The following is a 25,306-nucleotide window of genomic DNA, read 5'->3' as shown; positions in this document are numbered from 1 at the left end:
TCTGAAAATCTGTCCATCACTAAACTCTGTGTGATCTTATTTAGCAAACCATCAGTCTGAGCTCTGTTTTTATATTTACTGACTTTGTTGCTTTTTGTCTGCTTAATGTTACTGCTGGGGCTTTTTCCCACAATGACGCTGAGTATACCCAGTTTAACCCATCTCATTTACAATTTAAATGTCAGACTTTGAGTTAAAACTTAGAAATGATCCTGATAATCCTGTTATAGCTGAAGGTTGGTTGTGATGCAAAGGAGCTGTGAGTGGGTGAGTGACTGACTGGATTAAGTTGAAATTTCTGGATGACTAAAACTTAGAAATACGATAGTCATTGTGGTATAGTAGTGATGAGTCTACTTTTGTATGTACTGACAATATTATGTTTAAATGATGATTTACACTAGCATATGTTAATCATGTTTTACCCTAGGGGGCTCACACATGAGATCTTTTTTTTAATATCACAGTATAAATCTGCCACCGTCATCATCAAAGAGAGAAGTGTGTGTGTGTGTGTGTGTGGGGGGGGGGGGGGGGGGGGTTCTGCTTGTGCTTGCGGGAGGTGTCTCTAGGGGGTGAGTGTAGCCAAGTGTCCCGCCAGAGGTCTTCCATCAGTTTCTAACTGTGACACTGTGTGATCATCTGGCTCTGGTGGATATTTATAACACTCAGTCAGCTCCAGCCCTCTCTCCCTAGCCACAAACCCCCCCTCAGCCCTCTGAGCCCCTCGCCCCTGCCCCCTTCCCCAGGCTTGGCGTGTCGTCCCTCCTCCCTTGGCCACGGGAGAGCAGACTGACGGATCCCAGCAGCAGGCACAGCCTGTCAAAATTCAACACAACGGAGAAACAAGCCGGTTCAGAGCAAACATACAGGAGCCTCTCCTGTCCTCTTCATTCCCCCTCTGTCCAGCTCTCTTTTTCTTCATCCTCGTCCTCCTCTTCCTCTCTGTACTGTAGATGAAGATCATACCTGGTAGGTCCACAGAGTGGAGTTGCTGTGGCATGTCTGTCTGTGTCTGACTGCGTCTGTCTGTCTGTCTGGCTGCTGACCGTTGGTGAGTTTTTGGCAAACGTACAGTGTGAAGTCCTGTTGTGTTCCTGATTGGTGCGCATTCTCATGACACAGACACACACATTCACGTTTGCGCTGCCTTCAGCTACTGCCGCACAGATTGTGTTCCATATTTAAACCTGTTCACTGACCTAAATCATAAGTGAGGTTGGCTGCCGTCTGTTTTTTCCTTTAATCGATGGTACGTAGATAGAAGAGGGTGAGGGCAGGGGTTGAGGCAGGCAATGCCCCCCGCCCACCCACCCCCCTCCCTTTACGATGTGTTTTTCCTGTCACTGTGACATCTGAAGTCCGTCAACAAGTAGGGGTGACTTATAAAGACTGTATTTTATTCAAAACTTTTAGTTTGTGTGTGTGAGATACAGCCGTGTGTGTGTATCATCAGGCCTCTTTCAGATTGCCATAAAAGCACAACCACCCGTGATCGTTCCCTACTATCCCAGTGCTGCTGCTGTTTGTTATTGTTGTGTCAAAAGTAAAGATAGGACTTTCTCAATTTGTAGATTTTATAGCATTTATGGCTGTGTCACCTATCTAAAGATCTCAGTAATCATTGGCTGCTTCAAGATATGCAATAATAATAGGCTGCATTGAGTCCTTTCACTTTAGATAGACTGTATCAAAGAAAAACAAGCTGGCCCGGCTTAAGGATTTTAATGCTTGTCATTGCTTCATTAGGTTTGACCCTGTTCTCAAGAATCGGCCAAGAATGCAGATAACAAGGCCATTCTGTATGGTAACATGAAGTACTTGTTGCAATAAGATGGAGTGACTAACAGACGTGTGTCAGATAAGGAACAAAAACACAATATAGTTCCTTTTCATCCTGCAGCAGCTCATGCGAAAAGATGCCAAATGGAATAGAGATGTCTATGACACAGATTTACAGCGGAGCTTGGATGAAGTACTAAAGCAATAAATTCTGACAACCTGTTTTAGCACTGGGAAAGAAGTCACATATTTCGAAACGTGACAAGCTGCTCTTTATCGTGTAACTTGTGTAGAGTGCATCTTTAAGACCGGTGTCTGAAAACAGCTGAACAATCAGGACAGGCAGACCAGAAGGCTTTCAGTAATAGCCTCAGGGAGGGGAAAACAGCAGGAATTCCTGCTCAAGATGGCCTTTTTTTTTTTTTTTTTAAATGTCCCTGCCACACCCACGCCGCCCCACTCCCCTTCTTAGTGAGGGCCCACCTGTCACTACAGCCCAGGCTCATCACCCTCATCCCCTCTATCTTCTCTCTATCTGTCACAACAAATGCCTCCAAGTCCCCCAGGACCCACTCTCCCCGCCCTGGTGGTTTTGGGGCACTTAGTCACCCTGATTGTATTCTGGCGCTTGAGAAAACACATGAGGCAAGGTAAGACAGCTGCACGTTGCAGGATATTGACACAGTGGTTTGGTAAAGGTTAAAAAAAGCACTGAGAGTAGCATCAAAGTCTTAAAGTAGCTGTATGCTAGAGGAGCGTTAGCTTTGTCTCGTCCTAAATTCTGATTTTGGTGCTAATGCTGTGTTAGCAGTTTTAGTTATAGAAGGTATTTTTGCATATGTTTCACTTTTCTTATGTCATTAATTCTGTTTATGCATATGTTTATTGTTCTTGACCCTTGGATTCATAAAGATCGTATTACAAACCCTGTGAGCTGCTTCACATGTGGCGTGTTTACCCTGTGCATTAGTCACGTTCATGTGCAACCTTGAAACCTGTCAGGCGTTGTCCGCTGTGATCAGTCAGAGGTGCCACCAGGCCTTTCCGTGCCAGTTTCATAAAGTGTCTGTTCTTCGTTGCAGCTGCGAAGGGATTAGCCCTCATTACGCTCAGACAGCGTGGGAGGCCTTCTATTTGGCTCATGTTGCAGTGGCCGAGAGACTAACAGTCCGACATGACACAGTTGCTTAAACAAACTAGTCCAGGCTCCACCAAGCTGGACTTATCTGATTTTCTTTTGTTGTGCTGCAGGACAATTGATGAGTGATATGTCCAAACAATGCCTTACAAGTTCCCACCCAAACCTGTCTAGTCAAGTTTGGTGATGGATCAAAGGCCTGTGTGTGAGTGTCAGGGGACGTGTATGTATGTTCTGGGTCTCCTTACTAAGAATCTCTTTCTCTTAGCACTGGTCTGGTCCACCTGCCAGGTTTGAGGCACTGCCAGTCCCCAAACCAGCTGCCAGCCTTTGAACAAACAGACAGTATTACAAAAGATGGCAACCTGTAGCAACGCTTTGATGACCTTATTGTGGATTTGCTCTGGAGAAAAATACAATTTGTATGCACAGAAATCCCTCCAGAGAGTGCTCTCTAATCCTGCAGATAAACAATAACCTGCTTGATCCTATGACTGCACATTGGTCTTTGTTTGCCACGGACTTTGGTGTATTATTCTCAAGGTACACAATTACTCACTGTGAGTTTTTAGCCAGGCTTGTCAGTCTGTCTGCCAGTCCAGTCAGTCCATTGCCTTGGTCTTGACCGAAATATCTCAACAGCTATTGGATAGATTGCCTTGAAATTTTGTACAGTCATGGTTTCCAGACAATGAAGCCTACTGACTTTGACTTTTCCTCTTGTGCCATCATTAAGTCAACATGTTGAAAGGAAGGTGACTGTGATGAGAGATTAAGTGTGAAGAAGCTGCTGAGATGCTGTTTAGTTAATGTGTAACCCAGCTTCCATCATTGGAATGTGGTAGCAACAGAAGTAAAACTGTTTGTGAGTAAATAGACATTTAGCAGTCTGAGTGTTAGTGGAAAAGACAATAATATGATCAACACTGACTGACGATAGGAAGATATTACTATAGATGCATTTTCACCCAGTGGGAAAAAAACAAAAAAAAAACAAAGACAACTTCTCAATCAAGAATACATTGTGCCATTTGATATTTTGCACACAATATAATGTTTTTTTCTGAAATGTCAAAATTGAATTGCCTTCTTACACTAAAGGCACATAACTCTAATCAGTGATAACTCATATCTGCATAGCTTATGTACTGTTGTTTACCTAACCATGACATTATAATGTTCCATCTGCTAATGTTCCTGAGATACTGAAGAGTTAAATGCAGCTGCTGTCCCTGCTGATCTGTGCTCTTCAGTCCAAGCCTGTCATGGGGCTTTCTGGTCTTAGCTGTCCCCTTTTCACTGGCGTCCACTCTGCACGATGACAGCTCTGTACTCGATCCACTCACTAGCTCCTCAGCTTGAGCTATCACTTACGAGAGCAGTGAGCTTCAGCTTCCAGTCAGATGCGCACTACGCTGTGCTGTGCATGCAGAGGTGGGAACATGGATATTAACATACTCTTGCAATCATGTTGGAATGAGGTCAGCCGAAAGGTCAAGAGGGAGGGGGGCGTGGCCGAGTTAGACTGTAAATACTTTGTGTCAAACACAAGGTGCATCACTCGACATTCTCTCGCCGAACTTTCACCTCTCATCTGTGTTTGTTTTCCCTTTCTCAGACTGCCAAAATTGGCAAGTCCACCCCAGGGGCCCAGCAGGATGTGCCAAAGCTAAACTCAAACTCCAACTTTCAGTTCAGATGTCACAGAGACGTCACACCTGAATTAACATCCATATAGTGTTGAGTGAGTTGAGTTAGGGATGTTTTAGAACACTGGGTGTTTCCAGTGCTGTCAATGGGACGTTACATTGCTTTGCATAATAGTTTGGTGGATGTATTCACCCTGAACTGGTTGAACAGGTGGCTCTTTTAGCTAAGGTAACCTCACACTTCCTCCCTCTTACACAGGAGCTGATAGTTGAGAATGTGTCAAGGCATTTTTTACTATGCTTGTAAAGTATAACATCCTGTTTGACATGCTAAGAGCCCGAGTGCCATTTAATCACACACACTGCCAAACAAACGCTCTTTTAGAGATGAATGTCAGACGCTCGCAGTGCTGTGTGGGCTGTGGTGGTTGAGCTCTGCCTCTGGCTTTGGCCTGGTTTGCGGAAAAGCCAGCATTCTTCCTGGAAACAGCCACAATTCCTACTCTGGACCAATCCAGCTACCACTTACTGTACACCAGTGTGTGCTTTTTCCAGGGGCTCATGAGTTTGTTTAAAACTGCCTAGATGGCCCACACCACTGTGACTGCTGCTGGTGAAGCAGTGGGCATGAGTCATAACATAAACAGTGAACTTATGTCTCAGGGGCTCAAAGAAGCCCAAAGGGGCTTTGGATGCAGTTTTCATGTCCACATGGAGCGCACATTCATTTAGAGCTGATTTTATTTATGAGCAGCACTGGGACCATGGAAACACATCCGGTCCTGTACTGGGAGTTTATTTATACCTCTTGTGATCTCTGTTCAGGCTTTCTCTGCGCTCCCTTTAGCATACGGTGACATAGCAATTTCCCTAAAGTTGCTAATGTATGTTGTGCAAGACAAGGTCTTGGTATGGATTTAGTAATTAAGGTACTGCAGAAAATATCAGTTCTAAGTTGATTTCAGACATTTAAAGTTCCTTGAGTCAATATGCATGACTCTTTTTCAGGCTGTTCCTCAGTCCAGTTTTCCTGTCTCCATTTCATTCATTCATTATAGCTTTTAACACTAGCATCTACATTTCAAGAGTTAGAGCTCAGAGTTAGAGATTCATCTGAGACTGATTGTAGCCAGTTAGCTTATCTTAACATTAATACTGGAAACAGGGTGAAATACACATGACCCACTGCAAAACCACCAGTTGGCAATTTTAGACTTTGGTTTTTCTAAGGATTAAACAAACTAGATACAAAGGTTTAATTAGTGAGCTTTAGAGATGATGGTAGGAGAATTTTGTTAACTTCTGACTGATGCAGGCTCGCTGTTCTCTCCTTTAGTCTTTACACTAATCTAAGCTTCATATTGAATGGACTGATAGAGGAGTGGTATCTTAAAGTTGGCGCTCTTAAATCATTGTACATATTGCATTAACTGGTAATCAGTACCAAATGTGTGTTAACTCTGGGCCAAAAACAGTGACTAAAAGCAGGTCACCCAGAAATGTTGCTCAGTGAGTGATTGTAGTCAGTGCAACTTGTGAGGAGATCAGAGAGCACCCCCTATGGTCCCGGGTTAAAGGTCAGTATCCTAGAAGAAGAGAGCACGGCATATTTAGATCACTTTCTCCTTTAAATGGGACACAGGAACAGTTCAGCTGTGCCCTGTCATAAATTGTCACATCCTAAAGTTGACTGGTGACAGTTGTTGTGTGCCAGCTCGAGTAGACCGCTCCTTTGACCGGACATGAAATCATGACATGATGATCAGGCTTTAGTGTTTGTGGTTTTATTGTATTCAAACATATCATTCCCCATGTAAGTTGGAGAGCTGAGAGTATGTCACACTTGGAGATCTTCAGCTTGGTTCTTGAAAGTCCAGAGGACATTGAAAAACTAGTAATTATGATATCTTGGAGAGATGTCTGTTGCTTCAGGGCTGCAGTAGAACTACCAAAAAAACATTAACCCTACACACCTCCAGGCTGTCAAACACATGTCCTTTATACAAAAGCTGGAAACTAAACACTGAAACACTAAACACTTTTTCAATTGAGGTTAATACAGAGTCGAGTTTTAAATTGTATGATAGTTAATATTGAACAAGTAACACCGCTGAATCACTGTTTGTGATACTTTTACTGTATCACATTATCACATTATAATGTTGAATTAACTGTAACCTTTCATTTTGCACATCAGTGAGGGGGGCAGGGCCAGCTATCTGCCTTTCATCTGTTAGAAAGAGGTTCCTGTTCTTTTTTGAGTCTCCTCACACCAGCTGGCACGGTGCGTCTGGGTCACAGGGGGATCTTACCTCAGGCTCGTAATGGCTGCATTATGGAACCTTAAAGGAGGGACTTGTCTGAATGAGATGAGTTCATACGGAGAAAGACGCAAATATTTGTACAGTAAGATGTGTTGTGCAGGTGAGTGCAGCAACCTGTGGATGGGTGGGGAGGAATTAGTTCATTAGTCTGTTGTGTTTTCAGCGTGGTGAAACCACAAGCTTGTTAGGGCCAGAGCTGTTCACAGAGAGAAAGTTTAACAATGCCGGTTCAATCTACTTTATTATATTCTTGTATTTTTAATATTTCTAATATTTTTTTAGAATGTCCCGTATACACGTTACATATGCTGAAGATGATAAGGATAATAGTAATAGTTTGTAATAGTAACTATTATTATTCTTAACAACAACAATCATAATAATAAACAATATTACCTGCATTTATATTATTATATTACCAATATGGTTAAATCATTTCTCATCATAATTGCAAGATTTGAAATATTTTAACTTGGCTTTGCACATGTTCTGTGAGGAAGGAAAAGCTGTCCGCAAGGACCTCAAGTATACAGTCATCGCGCTTGCAAGAAACTCTGAACGTAAACAGAACTTGTTCGTTTACAAGAAAACTCCACAGGGCCCCTTTAATTTCAGTTTTGGCGATACCATACATCAACACCACAGTCAAAATTTGAATGTTTTTAGACTGCACAAAGACTGCTTTGAGTACATTTTTGGTCACTTTCCTACTGTGAGCAGAAGCTTGAAATCTGCCTAGAATTAGAGTGTAGTTTGGTTTACACACACGCACAATTTCACTTTGGGTAAACATTCACAGCAAATAACGAGAAACACCAAACACAGAATTTTAAATTGAACAACTGTGTTGAGCCAGATTTTTAAAAAGAGTTTTAGGAAACCAGAGCACCCGGAGTAAACTTACACCACCTCAGTGCTGCCTAAAGGGTGAGAACTGCAGCCCCGCCCCACATCCAGGTAGCTTCCTGCGGCAGAACAGAAGGTAACCTGGATGTGGGGCAGGACTTCGGCTCTCCACTGCATTCACAAGGTTTTCGTCTGGAGGAAAACCAAGACCTCAACCCTTAAACACACATGGAGAGAGAAACCTCTGTTTAATTTCAGTCCTGAGGGGGGCGCTCTCCCTCTACACTGCAGCACAGGGTGAGAAATGAAGAGAAGCCATGCTTCTCAGCGAGAGAAGTTATAAAAATGGGTTGAATTCAGTTTTCTGTATATACACAATTAAATGACAATAGTTCAATAAACAGTGAGAGAATACTCTTTAATTGGAAATCATGCCGTCTAAAATGTAAATTAAAGCCACAGAACTCCTTTCCATGGATCATCTTGCAAATAGATGCACAGACATCTGCCTGTGGCTGCTGCTGCAACAAATCCCATGATAAAATTATACATTCCATACGTTACAATCATCAACAAGCACTTTGGCACACCTGTGTTATGATTGGGGGGAGGCACCATACCTGCGGGAACAGTCTGTCTGAATCAAGCAGTGAGGAGTGGTAACATGTATGTCAAATAAAGTAATGTAGTGCTTTAGATTGGCTGAGGTTGCAGAAGAGGTCTGATGTTCAATGTGTACAAGTCTTTATAGTTTGAAGCTAAATCTCTCAGATTTGTCTTGTTGTAAATGACTAACTATAGGAGATATGAAGTGGTCATTACGGTCTGCTCTGGCCGGCATTATCTTTATTATCTAGTTAAAAAGCAGCATGTCCTCCCTGATAACATCAGGTTTGTTTGGGGCGTCGGCTGGCAATGAGATATCAGAACAATGGCTCACATCAATCCATCTACTGCATAACTACAGGCTAATTAAGTATGATTGGTCATGATAACCTATACATTACTTGGTCCTTTTACTATCTATTTCTTAATTCTATAATATTATCATAGGGAGTCTGTTAGTAATAAGCAAACTGTTGTAGTCCTGCATTCGCCATGGCAGTATTCCCATTAAATCCCTGTAGAAAAGTGCTGTATTTTGATTTCAGATTTCCATATCATGCTCAGTTATTGTGAGAAAAGTATTTATTTTCCTTTTAAATTCCCCAATCATTATTATTCATATATTAAGTTGACAGATTTCTTATTTGGAAATCTGTTTTTGATAGTCCATAGCTTCATAGTTGCAGAATCTACTGTGGAAGTAATTAGGTGTGGTTGTGCTCTGGCGCCATCTAGTGGTGCAAACACTTTATTGCCTGGTGTACGAGGTGGAGGAAGGCGTTTTCCTTTCCACGTCAGATGGATCAGTTCCGGGAGACTCCTCTGTCTCTGTGTCTAAAAATACAGCCGTGAGTAAGAGTCAGCCACAGCCACCGCCGCACATGGTTCTGTGTGTTTATAGCCGTTGTCATGGCAGCACCGCTCCACTTCCCCTTTTTCCACATTTACTTTGGCGGTTGGAAACTACCAAAGGTACGATAGAGTATGGAAATACCACATGTCACAATAATGGATTAATAGAACACAAGAGAAAAGGGGAACCTACAATATCTGCTCTCAGTATAGAAATAAAGTGGTAATTCACTTCAGCAATTAGCATAGCATTTGACTTTTGACAAACCGTGTGTTTGGTAGGGCAAAAATCTGTTGCATGTCACTGCAGCACAGGATATGATGAGTTTTGTGTTTCCAGTTTGTTTGTAATAGGTGCAGTGATAGTCCACTAGACAAAGTCAGCATGAATATTTTTGTCTTTATTGAGGTACTATACAGTATTTCACGTTGGAGTGAAGAAAACAAGGCAGGAAACGTTGGTGGTTATAATCACACCCCAAACCTCAGTCACAGCCTTTTCAGATTTATAGCTGAGTATGATAATGAAAGACACAGTGATCTGGTCACAAACACCACCAATGCAGCTCTAAATATGTGCTTACTTACACTTTATTTAGGCACTTCATTTTGTAAAAAGCTGTGCTAAGTCACTCATTTTACTCACATTTGGCAAACTAAAATGACTTGACAGTTTACATGAGTTATACTGGATCTACATTATTAGCTTAAGTCACACGTTTTGTTGCTCTCACCTGCAGAGGGAGGCACATGATATTTTAAATCTTATCCTCTGTCAGTACCTCAGCTATTTCACCAGCTGCCCTGTTGCATTTGAATTCACCAGTTTTGAGACATTTGCAGCTGACACAGTCCCAGATGTAGATGTGGGGGGTTTCCACACAGGCTTCTAAAGCTCAGCGCTGGGCTATTTTGAAACTCAGCTGCCACAGCTAATCTGAAGTCTTGTCTAGTCTGAGTTAAATTGAGGTCGCAGCATCATCATTAGATCAAACTCTGACAGCATTATCTAAAGTCTGCTGACAGGTTGGAGATCCTAGTGGATTGTAACTAAACAATGCATTGTGGCTCAGGTTTGAGCCATCCATGCCTTTGGAGACTCTTTTGTGTCTCCTCTGAACAGTCATTGACGTAAAACTGATTTGCATTCATGATGAAGTTGCGGTGATTAAACATAATTGCTGCCAGGCCGTTTCTTTGAGTGAGTGAAACATGCCTTTATGTACCATGCTGGAGTTGCAGGGAGATGGTTTGGGTGGATGGTGGGTGGGTGTACACAGTGCAGGACACCAGACTCCACGGCTCACATCCAGACTGTGGTTAGGTTTAGGCAGCAAAAGCACTTTGGTTAGGGTTATGGAAAAATCCTGATTTCAGTTAAATGTTAATAAAAATCTTATGTTTCAAGCCACTGCTGACTTTTTCCTCATAAAAACAGACCATAATCTTTCCAGATCCAAGTGCTGCCAGTGCCTAAACATAACCATAAAAAATTCACAAATTAAATAAATTTTCAGTAAACGTGCGTTCACTATCAGCACTTTTGTAACTTGCCAGGTAATTTAATTAACAACATTATTAACAACATTGTGTTATTACAAATTTGGATTAATTTGTGTTATGTCTCTCTCACAACATATTAGCTGTTTGAAATTAGTTGCATATAAACTTAATTTCTAGGAGACAGGGCCAATCAGCTCAATAAGCATACATCTGAATATATGATTTAAATGTAAAGACCTGGAAATATCAAAATGTCAAATATACAGTTAATAGAAGTCTTAGTTGTTGTTATTGTTGTTTTCCCTTCACAAAGCAGAATTTAAAATCCCGTTCATCGCACCTGATCTATTAACCACAGTTAACAGCCAATTCAACACAATTATATTTAATAATGTAGCTTCAGTGTTTCATTAGCTTTGCTTGACTGAAGAACAGGCTGCCTTTGACGGTGTGTTTCCAGGGAGCCTGTGTTTCTTTTAGTTTTAAAGTGGATTTTCAGAAGAATCGTTCTTACAGGTCCAATTAAAAAAGGCTTAAATGTTTTAGTTTTGGTGTGCTGCATGCCAGAGTGTTTGAGTCATGTACTGATCATCCAGCCTTTGATCTTCATGAATCCTTACCTGCAGATGGACAGTTGCATTACCAAAGATCTCTCTCTACATGGCGTGGGGTTGTTTTTTTTGCTCAACTGGATTTGTATGCTAAGTAGAAATATGATCCAGTGTGCACAGTGATTCAGACTGCCGCTGCCCTCCCTTCTTTTCCTCTCCTTACTCCTGCTCCTCCTTCTCCTCTTCCTCCTCTTTACAGAACAACTGAGGTGATAATTCAGGGTGTGTTTAGGCTGCTCCTAGTTTTATCAGCATTCCTCTGAGGGGTGTGGTGGCCAGGAAAATCTTACACTTTCACCTGAATTGACCACCTGAAACAAGGGGGTTAAAGGGAAAAAGGGAGGGAGGGCACATCCTTTCTGCAGCTTTTTCATCCTCTACAATGGAAGGTGTTATCCAGCCTCTCTCAGTCTAAACCTTCGAATTTGTTTTGTCACTTCAGCTCTTTCAAAAACCATAATGTCACATTCTCAGAATTCTTTGCTCCTCTAACGTGTTTGCTCTGTGTGGGAATAGAGCCCCAAGTGCTTAAGTACGGGTTCTTCTTGCCCAAAATGGTTGCGCTCTCAATCATGTGTTTGTCAGTATCCATTAGTCATATATAGGCTACTTTATAAGCAGATGCATGGACACCTGCTCCACTTTATGTTGATTATTGTTATTATTATTTAAACAAATTGACACTAAAGGATAGTTAAGGCTAATTGATAATAACTTCCATTACTGGCAGGTCCCTATTCTCTGCCAATGAAAGAACAGATTAATGTGTCTTCAAGTCTTGAAATCTTGCTGAGTTGCTGGAAATCATGTCACGGGCAGGAATGAGTGAGTAGAAATACAGATGTCATGGATAGTGCCATATTCTAGCATCAAGAGACTGATTCTTGATTTCTTTTTGGCCCGAAACAGGACAAAACAAAAAGGGGACGGCATAATGGTTTATGGGAAATGTGGTTTTCAGAACCACATGCAGTGGTGTGGGATAGAACCAACCCATGATGTCGGTGGTCAGATTTGTTTATGGTAATTATAGCAAACAGTTTTCACAATGATACACTATATTCTTTGATAACAAGAGTCTGCAGCTCTGTAAGGTTGTGCTTAGACGCAGCAGTGCTTTGATTTAAATGTTAATAGACTTTCACGCTCACAAAGACAACGCTAATATGCTGATGTTTACCAGGCATTGTGTTTATCATGCTACACCATGCTAACCTTTATAAGTTACCAGTAAGTTACCAGCTGTGGCTGATGTGCAGCTGGAATGTATTTGGCTTTGTGCAGGCATCAAACCAAAGTATTGGACAAATTAAAATTACCCAAACCCAACATTCCCCTGAATATACCCAGCAAGCATTCAGCACATGAATACATAATAATGCGCATTGCATCAGTTAGTGCAGTTGTTTAAGAAAAGTCAGAATTTCTGCTAAGCAATACAACATCAGTGTGGGAAGAGGAAGACAGATTTCTTTGTCACTTTCATCATGAAAAGTGATCAAACCTCAGACTTGTCATTTAGAAAGAAAAAAACTTTCTCCTCTTATTTTCACTAAGCTCTCTCTGCTCATATAAAAAGCCCAAGTGTTCCATCTGGTTTTGATGAAGCCAGATGAGCGAGCAGTGTAATGAGCATGTTGAGACCTTAATGATATGTCTCCTTTTTGGTGAATAGATCTCATGACTAAGATGTTCCACACTTTCTGCATCCTCGCCTGCTCACATCTGGGTCCCCTGCTAGTGTTCCCCATGAGGTTTAGAAGTTCGGCTCCAATAGGTGTCGGTGCACGTTCCACTGCCGGAACGCCACCAGGTTCTCAGTTACCGTCTACTGTAGCTTCTGCATCCCAGATAACCTGGAGCATTCCACTCTGTTCTACACTGTGTATCATTAATGAAGAACTTTATAGACACCTTGTTGTTCTCATTCATTAAAGCCCGATCCTATCAGTCCTTTACATCAAATTCTGTACTTTGTGTGATTCCTTTCCTTTTTCCCATTTAATTACCTTCCCACATGCCACTCCTTAATTCCTCAGCTTGCCTAGACATTGTAAGGAACTGCAAAGGTGTGTCTCCAAATTTGCTAACGTGGCTTGAAATGAGTCAAGGCGCAGACACACACACACACACACACACACACACACACACACACACACACTCTCACACACCCACACAAACACACTTACACTGACACATTAAGTACCTTCATGTTCATACAGGTCACGTTCAAAACACGGCACTGTGGAAGAAAAAGTGCTTTTAGATACCTGATGAAGTGATGTCAGTCAGGGTGGGATATATACCCACCTTAAGGCTAGTGAGGCAGGATTTATCAGAGGTAAGACACACCCTGCCCTCCAGCTCAGCTGTCAGCACATGTGAGCCATATAGCGGACCATCATGGAGGGACTTTGTATAAATAGGCCCCAAAGTCTTTCAACAAACTCTGAATAAATACTTGACTTAGGACTTAGCACCAGAACATTAAAGCAAGAATATATAACTTGTAAAATAAGAACTTGATGTTCCTTTTGCAAAAGAAAAGTTAAATTCAGAACCAATGATATGCACCATTGCTAAGCTCAATCCACTCCGTGGTTTCGCTGCTACAGCCTCTCTTTGTGCGGTATGACCAGTAGCTTCTGGTGATTAATTTTAGCTAATATTAGCGATCTTGACATAGATATTGCTGCTTACCTGACAGTAGTGTGTCACCTCTCGAACTGTATGACTCCTTTTTACTTCTGCTACTCTCATGCTACATTTCAGCATTAATTGTAACTTTGCCGCAGGTGCCACTGTTAAGCAAAAGGTACATATGATTGATTTAGCAGAAATTTGGCTGATGAAACTGCCAGAAATTCCTACTTGTCATATTGAATTTAATGACTGATTGAATAGTGCAAAGTTTCTTCTCGTTTTTCTGTTTCTGCAGATGAACCTATCATGGAAAATAACTTAATATCCAAGATACAATACTAGTAATAGTGTAGAATTTTCCATTAAGAAAACAGTAATGCCCATTGTATTACATTTACTGTTCCAAACACTATCTGCCTGCACCTCCATGGCAAAATCCTCTGGTTCATAGGAAATGATGCATTCAGTGTTTTCTAACTATTTTTGGTCTAGATACCAATGAGCACGAAATGTGTAGTTCTGGCTCTGGCTACAGTAACATAAACTTCATCAAGGGAAAGACGAAAGATCTTACAGAACTGGACATTTGCTTTAATTAAGAAATGAAAGATGCGTTGCAATGATGACCACTGAAACACAGATGTATGCAGGAATCAGAACAAATGAGTGTATTTTCCATATCAGTCTTTGACATGTGCATTGCTCTTTAAACACACTCTCACACTCATATATCTCAGTAAATCAGAGATGTTCAGGGTGTGGTCATTCATCACTGTCTGGAATCCACAGCAGCCCTTCCCAAACTATCTCATCCTCAATCTCTTCTCCTTTTTCCTCACAATGAGTAACTCGTAATGGTGCAGGAATGCTGTGAGTAAGCACTGATTAACCATGAGAAGTGTGTTTGTGTGCATGTATATATGTGAGTGACTGAGAGGACCTTTTTAGGCTCTTATGTGTTACATCTGTGCATACATTGTATAATGGTTCCTCCCCTATTCAGTGGAATTTAAAGTGTAAAAAATTATCAGCATAGACTTTTTATGACCTTTTATTGTTCCTGGTGACTCAGTTCGTGTGTGTATTGTCTTGCGCAAACGGAGCCATTATGCTCATAGCACATGCAGGTTGCCACACCTCGTCCTTCCCCGCCTCGCCTTCTTCCTCGCTTCAGCGAAACACGGCACCCTGCAAGAGGAAGGGGTGTGTTTAGAGCCCTACCCACAATGTCCTGCACACACTAGTGCCACTAAATCCTCACTCACACATCACACAAGGACAGGCCCAGACTTCATAGCCCACAGGCACCGTTTCCTATGAGAGAAATACAGTAAGCGGGAGAAAAAGGAAAAGGGAGAGAAAAAAAAAACAGGGAAGAAGGGCAGAGCCGAACTCAATGAGGGAGTGAGGAGGTTAGAGGCAAGAAGGGGAGAGAAATCATAGGTTTGTGAAGTGCTGGGTGGATTGTCGCCACGAGACTACGCACTCTGGGACGAGACGGGGGCCAGAGCGACAGATAGAAGCAAGAAAAGCAGAAGTTGCCATCAAGGGGAAACCCGCCAAGGATATTTTACCATTAGGATTATTATTCTGTGTACTGACAAAGCGTGACAATGACCTCTCAGCAGCAGAGGTACAGGAATATCTCCTCTGGCAGCATGGGCAGAGAGAGGGTACCCTCAGATGAAGGCTATTACCAGGGGATGCTGAAGGCTACGGACGGCAGGAAAGGTACCAGTATGGTGGCAGTTAATGGAAAATAGCTTAATTGCAAGCCTTGATCTTGTTCTAGTATGTGTTCCATATGTGTGAGACACCATGGGGCAAGAATGAAGTATTTTTGCAGTTAGAGGTGAGACAAGTAGAGTATTTAATGGAATTACAGGATTGGACAGCATTCAAATTTTAAACTTTTCAGCGTGTAAGAGCTTCAGGAAGTTTATGTGCAGTGATCTAACATTGTATTTAAAATGACAGACTGCAGTGCAGTTTTTCTGAGTGGACTGCACCGTCCAGTGTTTGTCCACGCTGAGACTTAAGGAGGATACTCCCCTTTTCTAATGCATCAGCAACTTCCTCACTTCGTATTGGTCAGCAAAGCCCATTCACAGTTTTTGTTTTGCGGCATGCATGTGTTTTGGGTGAATGAGTCACTGTGGCGGCAGTCTGTTTGCCTTTGATGAATGGTGTGTTGTGTTGTTATGTTGTCTTCCTTTTTTTTCAGTTAGTGTGTTCCTCTTTTTTGCTCTTAAAACTCCTAAAACCTTTTCACAGGTCTAATGTGCATACCACATTCATTGATTTTGGTGGTGTTGTACAGGAGTGGACTCCATCAACACTTTGAATATGCCATTGTGATTGTGTGTTTGTTTTTCTCTTGTGTCACACACCAGCGACACCAGCTTGACAAACTAATGACCAGTGGTGAACAAAATCTTCTAATTCATTCTAATTGATCGTATAATTAAGTGAAAGTAGCAATTAAACAGTATGAAAGTACTACAAGTAAAAGTTCTGCATTCAAAACCTCACTCCAGTACATAAGTATTATAATGTTCCTTTAAGTATTGAAAGTCACAGTAGTCATCATGCAGGAAAAATGACCAGCCTATTATATTATTAATGATATTATCAGATTAGTATTGCTTTTGTAATTATGTGTGAGTACCTGGTTAAGGTTTGATCTTTTCATCTATAACACTGCATCATATTTTATAAGGGTATCATATATTCTGCATGTACAATCTGGATCTTCAAAGTAAGCAGCAACTATAGCTGTCATATAAATGTAATTGAGTAAGGTATAAAGCAGAATAATGTGGAAATACTCAAGTAAAGTACAAACACCATAAATCTGTACTCCAGTGCAATACTTAGTGACAGTACTTTGCACTACTGCTGTCCACTTTGTTTTGGGCAAAAACTGCGAACTTCACTGAAATCTGTTGTTCTCTGGTGACATTTGATAATAGGAAGTTCACACAGCCCCTATCCACTCTCTTACCCTTCACTTATAAAGAGCAATAGAGCAATGCTGGCTCAAACAGGATTAGGTAACACGGTGTGAACAGACGTAACGGGTCAAGGTTCATCTCATCTGGGAAACTGCTTTATCTCCAGCAGTGTCTGTTTGTGTGTCGCCAATCATTGCGCTTCTACTTCAGGTGATATTTTGCCCTCTTAGCATGGAGTGGAAGTGCAGAGGTCGCATGCTAAAGCTCAGTCCCCCTTTGGTTCCAATGATAAACAAGGAGGTTAAAGGTTTATAGTGTCTACATGAGGTTTCCATGGAAACGTAGCACCACAACACATTTGTAGACATCATCGCTCACGCCCTCCTGAGAAAACAAATGTAGCCTCTGGGCAGCTATTTTGTTTTAACACTGAATCACAGCCCTTCGCTTTTCATTGCTGGGTGTGCCACTGCACAGTAGACAGTCAGATCACTCCCTTAAAACTGATAACACAGAGGGCCTTGTGTTGGTGTCCAGTGTCCACTCTGGCACAGTGTGAATGGAATTAATGGCTGTGTGAGTCACAGTATAAAGACATGAAGTGGCATAGAGTGAAGAAATTCCTAAACCTGCCTGATATATCAAGTGGGCTCTTGTTAGACACACACAGAGAGTGAGAGTGCTTCTAACCCTAACCCTAACCCCTGGCTTGTAGCTAACAAGCCAGAGTGGAGCTGGTAACAAGCGGAGCAGAGTGGTCAAGTAGTAGCGAGACGTTGTGATGGCATTCGTTACGGAACCTCTGTGGCAGCGAACACACAGGCCTGTACCAACTACAATTAGTCATTCGGCAGACGCTTTTATCCAAAGCGACATACATATGAATTCACACACAGGTGATACAGCATCCATCTCCCTGTATCATGTTCTTCACCATGGCTACACACACAAGAGATGCACTTCCCGCAACGCCCGAAGAACTACGTCACGAAAAGTCGGAACACTTGACACATCACTGGAACAGACCAATCAACCCACAGTGTCCACAGTAAATGTTGCAGTGACACACCTTGTAGTTTTTCCCTGAATCTCAATAGAAGCATGGATGGGTGTATGCAGGTTTATTGTCTTAGTGGGTGTGTTCCTTGCTAAGATCTTGTTGTTTCTTGTTGGAAGATCGCACACTCTAATCTCTACTTGAGCCATGTCTCGTTGCAATCATGCAGAGTGTCTTCACACTTCAAGAACCTTTAGCCTTTGGGATGGAATCCTTTTCCCAAATGTTTCTGTCCAAGAGCACAGCTGGCAGTAGTGTCATAGTGAGAGACATGACCTTGCAAATGCAACATTTCTTACACAATAGGAGCGCATCTGCCAGCTATGAATGATGCAGTCTGACTCAGATGCAGGCATTCATGGTCAAGAGCCCTTTTTCCACCCGGTGATGAATCTGTTTGTTCTGCAGAAATCAAACAAGTCTGGTATCTTAGGGATGTCCTCTTTTGTTTACTGCTTTATGTAAAATGAAGATTCTAACCACTCTACATACATCAGTCATTTTCTGTTGATTGAGCACATTTTTGAATGTTAACATTTACAATTAATTGCCTCTAAATTTTCCTTTTCCTTCGTGTCTGATGTCTAACCACGGTTTCTCTATTTTGCAGATGAACGAGACCGAGTACAGAAAAAGACCTTCACAAAATGGGTCAACAAACACTTGATAAAGGTAAGGGAGTGCCCTTGACTTCTGCTCTTTCTTGATGTACTTTAAAGGCGCATTAATGCGCACATTCCTGTTCACACATGCCTGCGATCTTATGTTCCATATTCACTTTCATACGAACTCAGAAAGAGTTTCTCCATAAGCTGAGAAGCTTACAGTCATGACAAGATAATCAACCTGTTATCATGAGAAAACCAAAGGTTGTTTGTTCTGATTACTTTAACTGATTTAGGCTGAAATTGTCAGAACAATCAGTACCGAGTATTGATCAGCACGTCCTTCCAAGGTTCAGTGAGGAATCCTCCCCGAAAGTCATGAAAAAATCTTGCAGGTGGAATTAGGTGTGATCAAACGAACCAGACGCTCATGAGGCCCACTCTTGGCCTCCGTAGTTATCAACCTCAAGGTAGAATTAAGATTAGAATCAGATTTAAACCTGTGTGCTATAATTACAGGTGCAAATAGCTTGTTTAGGTTTGTGTTGACAAGAACCTCAGCGTTAATGTTTGACAGTCTTCATAATGAGGGGTGATTAAAACAATAAGCATGAGGGCTAATGTCTATATGAGGAAGATAATGTTTTGGTTTGCAGGAGGTTTTATGAAATACTGTCAGTTTAAACATTGGAGTCGTCTGGCAGAATGATACTGATTCAGTGCAAACAACATAAATTTATGACAGCAGGGTCAAATGTCTCATCAGATTCCCAGAATGCAGTGCTGTGTTGTGGATTATTTTGAGGGACAGGCCATCATCATCTAAAATACAGTCCACCCCTTGCCTGCGCACTCTACTTGACTCTTTGGAAATGATTCCTACACATCACCCCGACTGACTGAAACACACATTGGCTCATCGATTATGGTCTCACACTCAGTCTCTGACACCGCGCCATGATGTGGAGGCCTACCAAAGGTCTGTCATCAGCTGAGAGACTGTGTAAACCTTCCATCAGCACTCATCCACTTTCACCTACCTCACTCTCTATTCTCAACCTACAGCCTGAAAGCCCTCCAATGCATCACACATTCATGGAGGCAAACAGGTCAGGATGGGGGTAAAGTCAAACAGGCCGTATCCTCACTCTGGACTTTCTCATTAGGAGTGAAAAATTAGTCCCTCGTAACACAATACCCCTCCCACAGAGCAGTCAAAAGTATTCCTGCTTGTGCCACTTCCAGGAAACTGCCATTAGGACCAGTACATTTACGGCCTTATGACTTTAAGTGCTTCCACATTATTTGTATATCCACTCAACAAACACAGGCCCATTCATTTTTTTTTTTTTGAAATGGAACAAGAGGGGAAAAAATAAGCACTAAAAGAGTGTTTTCCTTTCCATGAATGTGCAGTGCTAACGTATTCTGCTACCACATGATGAGAGCATAGTGGAGTAACTCCCTCTTGTTTCTCTTAAGTGTTCACTGTGAATTTCAGAGGGTGAGTCACAGACATCTGGACTCACTTAGCTCCTTCTGAAAAGGCAAATTCTGGTCTCGGCCCAGAGCCCACGGTGGTTTAGGCCCAACGGTAGCACATGTGCCGCACAGACAGGGTCTGGGAGGCTACCTGTGTTCATGCCCAGCCTAAACTGTTGTGTGAGAAGTTGTGTAAGTTCACCCACATTGATATTGTTATCATTACATTCTAAAAGACCCATGTAATATAAGTAGTTTGAAGTTTTCAAAATCATACAATGTGATGCAGTTACTCACTGATTGTAATAGCAGTACTCCAATTTTCATGTGAAATTAGTACTAATTTTTCGTGGAGCATCATCTCCACCTACAGTCAGCAATTGAAAATCTCTTAGACGAGACGGGCTCCTTTGGTAAGGAAAGTGTTAACTCTGTTTAAGGTTAAACTGATTTAAGGGCTTAATGGTTGACTTGACGAGGGCAGACTATAGGTTGTGTGCAGCCATGAGAAGCTGTAAAGGGCCACTGAGTGGTTTCCTGTGCTGCGTAAATCTTTTTATACTGTGCAAGACAGCGAAACATTGGACCAGCTGCAGAATGACAATCTGTTTTCTAGCTAAATCCTACAAACTGCGTGTGATTAGATTAAAAACCACAATTGTTGCAGATTTAGTCCAGACTATACCTGGCTGTTAGTGAGAGGAGCACTAAGAGCTTGAAGGAATTGCCCAAAATGATGTAAACATGATGTCAAACCTGAGGCATGTTAAGTGTTTTGTTTCCAGACGGCGCGTCGTAGTCATGTGGAGGGACCAGGAAGAGGGGCCTGTCAGCCATGTGTGCTAATGATTTTCACCTTGAAATGTTTACAGAGCAACTCTTTGACTCTGAGAGGGCAATTTGTAGCATAACACCTACCTTACAGCAGACACAGTGTGGCTGAGCAGAGGCTCTGACTCCACTGCCTGCTCAGTACAAAGTAATTGAAGGGTGTTGATTGGTGGCTCTTGAGTTGACACTAAGGAGATCGACTACTAGATCATCACAGAATGCACTGTTTAAACAAAAACGAACAATCATATGTTATATCTTTGACGAGGATGTTCAGCGTTTTATAAAATTACATGCAACTCAAGAACATAGATATTCTTCAAATAGAAGGGCTGTTATAGGCTGTAACACTATGCAACAGTGTCTTAAGAAGTTTTTACATGTGTAGACAGTGAACCCTAGTGGTCGCAGTGCTGGCTCCCTTCTCTCCACTCAGACGCACACTGTACAATCATCCTCCCCGTGCAGGCAGGGAGGGGCATATCTATGGTTGGATACACGTGTTGAAATTCTTGCCAAGATAAATTAGCCGCTGTTGAAACTTGCAAGAGAAATTTGCCTTCATTCCATTTTAGGGCTGAGGTCTCCCTCACCCTGCAGACTCATTCAGATGAGAGATGCACAAACTGGATTTTGTCATAGGACAAAAAGAAATTAATAGTTTTATTTTTCTGTGTTTCGTCTTTCTGTCTCATATACCATCATGTCCATCATCAAATCATCTAAATTTCTGCTCCTGGTCATGCTCGTCATTTCATGTCTATTTATTTCTGCTCTCATCCTCTCCTCTCTCTCGTATTTCCATTCTGTATTTGTCCATCACTCATTCATCTGCTCTCATTTCTCCATCTTTCATCCCTTATCGCCCAGCATTGGAAGGCAGAGGTAGGTAATAGCACATTGGAGCAGGACTGTAATACAAATCTCATTCCAAAAACGTTGGTTTGTTTGAAACATGTTGCTGCCGTTGAATTCAGAATAAGCATGTATTTACAAAAATTGATGAGACAAAACATTAGCAAATTATCACATTCTGTTTTATTTATACTTTAAACAGTGTCCCAACTTTTTTGGAATCAGGGTCATTAACGTGTGTCTGGTCGTGGAGATTTCGCATGGAGATTGACTCCTTCCTTCCTTGTTTTTCCAAAGTTGCTCCCTCTACCCACTCCTCTGTTTCCTGGCACCATCACTTCTTTCCTCACCTCTCTCACTGGGTGCAGTTACACCACACATCAGTTATATAAACAGTGAATGCAGCTTTGACTAACTTTAATTGATTGAAATCCAAACATGACTGTAGTATTTTGCTGTATTTTGTGTTTTTGTTGATTTTATAGTCACCAGCACACCTTTTTTTTACCTGACTGATCTGGTTTTTAGTCTCATCTATCACTTGTCGGGAATGACAGCTGCCATTTGGCATTTGGAGTAGGAGTCAGGCTTGGCTGCTCACGGCTATGCATTCCAGACCTGTGTAGAATTGTACAAGAGGAGAGAACGCTCTGAGCGCTGTAGAAAACTAAAAAATGTTTTAACTCATCATATTTTCCATCATATTTGACACATCATTAGGACTGATGTGTTATTGGCGTTTGCAGTTTTATAGCAAAATCAGAAAAGTTCATTGCTGTTTATTCTAGTCAAATACCTCTGAGGCCTTTTGTCACATTGTGGCTGTCAGCAACATTAAGGGAACCAGCATGGTGATTGGATGGAAGACAAATAAGATGGGTCCTTTGTGTAATTCCTGGAGCTTGCATCTTGAATCCTTGTGACGTTTGCTTTCTCTCTGTCCTTGCAGACACAGCGTCATGTGACAGACCTGTATGAAGACCTTCGAGATGGACACAACCTGATCTCGCTGTTGGAGGTCCTCTCTGGGGAAACACTGGTGAGCATCGCCATGATGTTGGATTTTTGGTGTTGACAAATACGCCTACACTCTGCATCTTTTACCTCAACCATCCTCCAAACCAAAACCTAATCCAGACTAATTACATGAGATTTACATATCTTAAATCAACCTGGAAAATCATCCCCGTGGCAGCAGATTGTAACCACTCACGGCCAAGCTGTCAATCGCAGGCCTAACCCGAGCTGAACTGTGCTAAACAAAGACATCTTTTCTTTTTCTTTCTTTCTTTCTTTCTTTCTTTCTTTCTTTCTTTCTTTCTTTCTTTCTTTCTTTCTTTCTTTCTTTCTTTTTTAGCTTTCAGCTTTATTCAGATGGGACTTCTCATATACCCTTTCATCTTTCTATCTCTGTAGCTAAAATCTTCAGGCTTACACACCAGACTGATTTCAAAGCCAACAGCAGGGATCCTCATGTTGTACCCTGCAGTTCAGATCTGTACCGAGGCTTCTCTGCTGCTGTAGTTCATTGCTCTCTCCACCAGCTCCAGCTCTGCTCATCTTCTGAATGCCTCCATAGCCTTAACACATAAACTTTGGCCTGTGTGTGCATGTATGAACTACTATCTGATGTACGGTTCTCCTCCTCTTCCTCCTCCTCTTCCTCCTCTCTGTCACCTCTTCTCGTTTACCGTCCTTTAACCTTCCTCTTGGTGTGCTGATCTTTGCTGTCTGACCTTCGCCTCCTCTCTTTGCACTGCTCTTGCTGGGGCTAGCCGAGGGAGAGAGACGTGGTCAGGAGCGTTCGGTTGGTGAGTGGGTCAAAAACTTACAGTAGAATTCCTTTTTTTTCTTTTCTTTTTTTCTTTTTTATTCATCTGCGCTTTACCAGCGATTTGGCTGTGCATGGTATCCAGACCTCCATGGCAAATCAAGTGCTTTTGTTACTTTTTTCCTTCCTTCCTTCTTTCCTTCCTTTTTTCCTCATTGACAGGCTTGCTTTAAGCACATAGCTGCAAGAAATAAGAAAAAAAAAATCAGTTATTGGTAGGTGTTTCTGATACTTGCAGGACCCACTGATAAACTTTTTGGCAGACGTAATACTTTGTTGTGCACAGCAGTATGAGCTTTTCTTCACCTTCATTTTGTTTTTTTTATTTCCACTTGAAATTCAAAAGAAAAGCTAATCATAGTGAACATGACCTAATCTCATCTTGCTGTCAGATGACTTGAATAATATAAAACCTTGTTACTGGCTCCGCCAATGAAAATTGACTTATGTAATCTAAAGTGTGTGTTTGTCTTCATCATCATCATATTTGCTTTTTTCATGTGTCGGGGATAGTGGACGGAGCCAAAGAAAGCAATAACATTTTGGATTAAAAAATCCAGCACAGCATCTCTACAGGCATGCTGTGAATAACAATATCTACTCATCAGAGTTAATTCCTTGTGAAAAATACACAAGATTCACCAGTTATTCCTGTTATTCGTTCTGTTAAATGTCTTTCCATCAGATTTCCTGTTCTCCTTCCCTTTTATTTGTCCGTTTTGACTCTCCTGTACCATGAGTATAGCAGAAGGATCATCTCTGATGGTCAAGTGTCCATCATGTAATTAAACATCTTCATCTCTTTTCTCTCCTCCTCAGCCCAGAGAGAAAGGCCGCATGCGATTCCACAAACTGCAGAATGTACAGATAGCACTGGACTTCCTCAAACACCGGCAGGTATGACACATAAACTGACCTAAAACCTGAAAACCCTGAAAACTTGGCGCTGTCTTGTCACCTCATTGCATCTCTGTTTTCACTAACTAATAGTATTGATGTTTGGTTTTCTCAGGTCAAGCTGGTGAACATCAGAAACGATGACATAGCAGACGGGAACCCCAAGCTCACCTTGGGGTTGATATGGACCATCATCCTCCACTTCCAGGTCTCCTCCTCTGTCAGTGTTGTGTTCCATTATATTATCGCTCTATACCTCTGTCTCTGGGACCTGTCAGCTGCTGTTTCCCATCTTCCTGGAAAGAGAATCACAATGGACTCTGCTCTTCCTCTGATAAAAGACATTTTCTAATCAAAACATACCATACTTCTAGGAGCATTGACAGCTATTATAACACACTAACTCAACCGTCAAGCATTTAGTGTGCAGTCGCTCATTTATGAACAGTATAAAGAAATAAAACACCATCAGGGCGTGTAAGTATGAGTCACTGTTTCCCTGACTCCCAAGGGGAGGGTGCGTCAGGCCAAGTGTACGACTTGTTGTCATGCTACGCTCCCGACCACATCCCATGCATCCAGGCCTTTTCCTGCTTTCCTTGTGTGTGCCAAGAGCTGGCAGGCAGAAGTCCCTGGGTATCAGCCCAACAGGCAGAGCCACACCCTTCAATATCACATGATTCAAGTTCAGGTTGTAAGAAGCTGGAGCTCAGCATGGGAAATAAAGGAGACACTGGTGTTAAAAGTAATTTTGCTGACGGGATCCGGTGAAGGTGCCATTGTGCCCTGTAGATGCATACAATGTTCCTCTATGCTTTTGTAGAGGGGGGGGAATAGCTG

General features: G+C 41.9%; 1 protein-coding gene across 1 annotated transcript in view; it reads left to right on the top strand.

Moving 5' to 3' along the window:
* Positions 1–25,306, top strand: part of LOC139334155 (plectin-like) — a 154,777-nt gene that overhangs the window by 69,061 nt on the left and 60,410 nt on the right. The window contains exons 3-6 of the mRNA XM_070966917.1: positions 18,576–18,637; positions 22,688–22,777; positions 24,389–24,466; positions 24,582–24,674. Coding sequence (XP_070823018.1) covers positions 18,576–18,637; positions 22,688–22,777; positions 24,389–24,466; positions 24,582–24,674 — 323 coding nt within the window. The remainder of the gene's footprint in view (positions 1–18,575; positions 18,638–22,687; positions 22,778–24,388; positions 24,467–24,581; positions 24,675–25,306) is intronic.

Source organism: Chaetodon trifascialis, chromosome 7 (assembly GCF_039877785.1).
Source record: "Chaetodon trifascialis isolate fChaTrf1 chromosome 7, fChaTrf1.hap1, whole genome shotgun sequence".
In the NCBI taxonomy this organism is placed as follows: domain Eukaryota; kingdom Metazoa; phylum Chordata; class Actinopteri; order Chaetodontiformes; family Chaetodontidae; genus Chaetodon; species Chaetodon trifascialis.
Note: the sequence above shows the minus strand (reverse complement) of the source record. Positions and strands in the feature narration are given on the sequence as shown.